We start from the raw sequence: 4,759 nt of genomic DNA on the forward strand, positions 1-4,759 counted from the left end.
GCTTGGGAAAAGAAGCGAACTCCTCGGAAAAGGCTGTCAGATGTGAAGCAACTTTTTGAATTTGGAAAGCTTTCGATGAAGGCAAGGTGGATGGGAAGTGACTGCAGAAAGCTCAGGTTTTGATTGAGCAAGCAGTCAATCCGAAGCTTCGAAACCGGGGAGCGGTGGAGAAACTAGAATTCCAGGGAATTCATCGGGTGAGAATGATTCGTTCCATGCTTCGAGACGCAAGCAAATAGAGGTCCCGCCCGAGAAATGTGGCGGGGGAAAGGAGGTGGGCAAGTGGGTCCTTTTCGCTTCTGGCTTTTCTTTATTTAAGACAATTCGCCCTCTCATTTAGTCGTTAAGTTCGGTCCCTCTCTCCAGAGGTACCTCACTTCACTGCTCCGGACGGACGCACGCTCGCATGCACGGAAGTAAGAGGTTCATTACCAGCTAAGCTACCATAACCACTTTCCTAAAGTGTGTGTTTTATTCATCGAATAGTGCCCTACCTTACCAAGCAGTGGAGGAGCATTGCTCGACGAACCGAGAGCCGTCCATCCAGTCCCTTGCGGGCCCTCGTTCAGTCCGGTGTTCTTCGCTATAGATTCCACCAAGAACAAGAAAGAGGCTCTCCGCTCCTCTACAGTTGTACGCTAGCGCTAGCTGCACTTAGCAACACCCCCTAAAGTCACACAGAGAACTTCTGAAATAGCAAAAAGGGCAAGCACTGTGAAAGCAGGGGCAAGCCAAAGTCGATTGATCCTGTGCTTGGCTAGTGCACACAGCCATTTTCCAGCCATTGCTTGTTGGACTACAAACCCGCGACCTCGAGGCTGACCCGAGGGGCCTCTCAATCTCCACACGATGGGGAGCTCTGCCAAGGCTCTCTCAAAGGTAGCGCCCTCACAGCATGAGTCATGGCGATATATGAGATACCTCTTGATTCAGGGACAAAGCCTTGAGTCAAGACGTACCTGAAATGAGGAAGAGTCGCCATCCAGGGAACTCGGCCCTGGAACCCATAAGATACTCTGTTGCAATGGATAGCCAGAGATACAAAGGTTCGTGCCCGATTACAAGTTGGGAAGGTGTTAGACACCCCAACTCGCCCGAGCGCACTCGGCCTCTTAAGCCATTTTTATTAACTTTGAAGAGTTTTGGGCGAAAATCATGTAAAATGGGAACACGTATCCCCGAGAAGACGTCTACCAAAGCATGCAAGACCCGGGGATGGGCAAAAGGAAAATAAAACATCCAAGTTCTAAGGAGGGTCAATATCAGTGCCACCTCACATTGGAAAGGACACTAGAATCCGCCGTCTCTCAAAGAGGCAGAGAAGACTAGAGTCAATCTAATATCAGATAATCCTACTACCTGTCTCCATACGTCGCATCTAATATGTATTCCTAAAGAGAGTGGGTACCAGTATCATATGTCATTAGAACGAACACTAGAATCCGTCATCTCCTAGAGAGGAGTAGAAGACTAGTGCTATCCAATAATAGATAATCCTGCTACCAGCCTCCACACATCACATCTAATCCTAACTCATCACATCTAAGTAAGTGGTAAACATACACATGCACAGCTACAACTAAGCATGTAATAGCAGATATGAACAAATAATGATGAGATAAGATAAGCAGGAAAAGCAGTAAGAGAGCTACTGCTAAGCACGTGATCTGGAGATAATAAACGAGTAAGTAGTAAAGAACTATAGCTAAACATGTGAATAGGCAAAGCAACAAAGACATAAGTACTCCATAGCTCGTTCTATGATTCATCACCCCTCCCTCCGCCTCCATCATCCTTTCTTCACTGTGTGAATGATTTCTCTCCTTACCCTCGCCCTTGATTTGACATAGAGACCCTCCCTATGCTTGCAACTGAACCCCGGGGTTCTTCCCCCATCTACCCCATCAGATGACCCCACCTTCCCTCGCCCCACCATTCTACCCATTCCCCCTCCCCCAATAGTTTTCCACAGAGAGAACCCCCCCACCAAATCGTTTGCAGCTTCTGTTACAAAGAGATTATTTCTCCCTAAACTCTGTTTGGGTGTGAAAGCTCCTGAAAAAACTCCCACCGGAGAACCAGCTATCAACTTCACTGGGGACGACATTCTGAAAGGATCGGCACCCTTCTGTTTGGCCTTGATCGCAAAATGCTCCTGTGGGAAACTCCCATTCGCTCTGCTCAGAGAATCTCTGAAGAAGAAACACTCCCTCTCAGAGGATCGTATAATAACCTCTCTTGATCAGCGCCATCTCCTAATCCGCTTAGGATCCGACATGGATTTCATGGATGTATGGCTCTCTGGCAGCATCAAGATTCAGGGTCTTCTACTTAGATTCCTAAGATGGACCCCTGACTTCTCTCCAGGAGAAGAACCCCCCATCGCCCCTATCTGGATTTTGTTCCCCAGCCTCCCCCTATTCTGCTACAATGACGATTTTCTAGTCTCCGTTGGAGGTCTTGTTGGTAGAGTGTTAAAAATCGATGGATATACATCTAATGGCTCTAGAACGGAAGCTGCCAGACTCTGCGTAGAAATTCGAATTAACGTGCCCCTTTCAGAACGGCTTTGGCTAGGATTCCCTAGCAAAAAGGCAGATGGCAGAAGGTAATCTATGAAAGAATCCCACACTACTGTAGTTGTTGTCTCAAATTTGGCCACTTACAACCTAACTGTAAGCTCCAACCCCCTAAAATCCAAGACCCATATGCTAAGACTATCCCCCCAGCTGAGGGGTTGGCAGCTGCTATGCCCCCTGAAAAATCCCTTCATCCAGACTTGGATAGAGCCACCAAATCGGCTTTTCAGAAACAAACTCCAGAAATGGATGCTGCCCCACCTGACCCAATCAACCTTGAAGATGTTCATCCACTATCGGGAGGATCTCTGACCGAAGTAGGCGCCCTCGAATTTGTATCAGTAGGAACTCCAAACCTTTTCTCCCCTGCTGAATCACCTAGTATGCAACCAGATTCTCAGGTAGCCCTTGACCCAGTCATTACCCAAAATCTGCCACATCTCCAACCGTCAACAACCCTATTGACGCCCTCGGCCTCACCACCTTCCTCCCCCCTCTCTATCCCTCTATTCTCCCCCCATGGTCTATCCCTCGTTGTGGACTTGACCTGCCTGCCCCTGCTAGAACCCATTACTCCCCACTACCATCCTCTCCTCATTCAACTGAGCCTCCCCACCATTTACCTCTCTCAGAAAATCTACCAAGCGGTTTCCCCACCCCACAACCCCTGATGGCCTTGCCCTCATCGGAGCCCGCCCCTCTAGCCATCGAAATGTCAACTCATTGTGGTTCATCACATGTAGACTTTCACCCTTCCTCTATCACTACTCCCTCTAACCTCTCAATTAGTGAGGATTTTTTTGAGGCCAGAACCTCAGAACTCTCAGAGCTGGTTATATTAGACAACTCTCGATTAGCCAATCTGACTGGCAGAGACCTTTCTAACCCTCCTCCTTCAGCTCCCTCTCCACTCCATGGCCCCTCAGCACCTTCCCCAATATCCCCCTCACCTCGCCTTCTTACTCTTTCGCCATCCTCCTCACTCCCATGCCATCCGCCTACCCAATGCACAATCCCACCGATCATCTTCTGCCTGATCAACCCCCAGCCCAAGAGCTCTCTTTCCAGCACCCAACTGATCCCATTCTCCAAAAACTCTCACCCCAGCTCCCGATTAAACCCAGCTCCCAACCAAAGAAAAAATGGAAGCGATCTGGGAGGACCTGGAAAATTGTCCCATGATTAACAGTCTTATTTGGAATATTAGGGGGGCCAAAAATAGGCCTTCCAGGAGAAGGCTGAAAGCTTTATCCAAGCTTCACAAGCTCAACTTCATTGTTCTTTTAGAGCCATTCTTAAACGAACTAGAGGTTCATAAAGTTGCAGAGCTGCTACACTTCACCAACTATATGACAAACCTCAACGAATCTTCCAAAATTTGGATTCTATGGGATGGCTCCCTCTCAATGAGTCGGGTTTCTTTTAATAACCAAGCGCTGTCAGTAGAGATTGCTCACTTGCAATCTAGTTCAGAAGCCTTTATGACCCTTATTTATGCCAGTTGTTCCATCATAGAAAGGAGAGATCTATGGAGTTACCTCTGGGACTGCAGCCAATCCTTTTCTAAAGCTTGGGCTGTCGGGGGGGACTTCAATGCCCTGTTATCACCTGATGAGAAATTAGGAGGAAGGCCTCCAGATCCCACTTCATGCCGAGAGTTCCAATCAGCCATAGATGGCGCAGGCCTCATTGATGCTGGGTTCATTGGTAGCAAATTCACCAGGTATGGCATCAGTAGGAATGGCCAGAGATCGTGAACCAGATTAGATAGGGTTCTCACAAACTCTCAGTGGCTAAGCTCAATCCCCTCCACCTCTATCACCCATCTCTCCCGCACCTGCTCAGATCATTGTCCCCTCCTTTTAAACATCCATCCCACCTTAACCCCCCAAATAAAACCATTCAAATTCCAAGCTATGTGGTCAAAACACCCCCAATTTCAATCCATTGTGAAGTCTGCCTGGTCTATTGAAGCCACTGGTAATCCTCTTGAGACCCTTTCTGCCAAACTGAAAAACACAAAAAATGTCCTGAAAACCTGGAATAGAGAGATATATGGCAATGTTTTCCAAAATGTCAGATCCAATGAAGACATGGTTCTCAAACCCGAGTTGGACCACCAAACTAACCCAAATGCCACCACATCGGAAAGTCTATCAGAAGCCATAGGCAGGTTGAAT

The 4,759-nt window shown here is 47.9% G+C and overlaps 1 protein-coding gene across 1 annotated transcript; it reads left to right on the top strand.

The window, feature by feature from the left end:
* Window positions 1-3,721: 3,721 nt before the first annotated feature.
* On the top strand, window positions 3,722-4,336 carry LOC143878866 (uncharacterized). Its single transcript, XM_077381079.1, has one exon. The coding sequence runs from the start codon at window positions 3,722-3,724 to the stop codon at window positions 4,334-4,336; it is 615 nt and encodes a 204-aa protein (XP_077237194.1).
* The last annotated feature ends 423 nt before the right edge of the window (window positions 4,337-4,759 follow it).

The sequence above is a fragment of the Tasmannia lanceolata genome, unplaced genomic scaffold (genome assembly GCF_043159265.1).
Source record: "Tasmannia lanceolata isolate RefF3 unplaced genomic scaffold, GAP_Taslan_0.1 ptg000006l, whole genome shotgun sequence".
Lineage (NCBI taxonomy): Eukaryota > Viridiplantae > Streptophyta > Magnoliopsida > Canellales > Winteraceae > Tasmannia > Tasmannia lanceolata.

Coding starts and splice junctions, on each gene's coding strand:
- LOC143878866 (XM_077381079.1), top strand. CDS start 3,722: ATGGAAGCGATCTGGGAGGACCTGGAAAATTGTCCCATGATTAACAGT.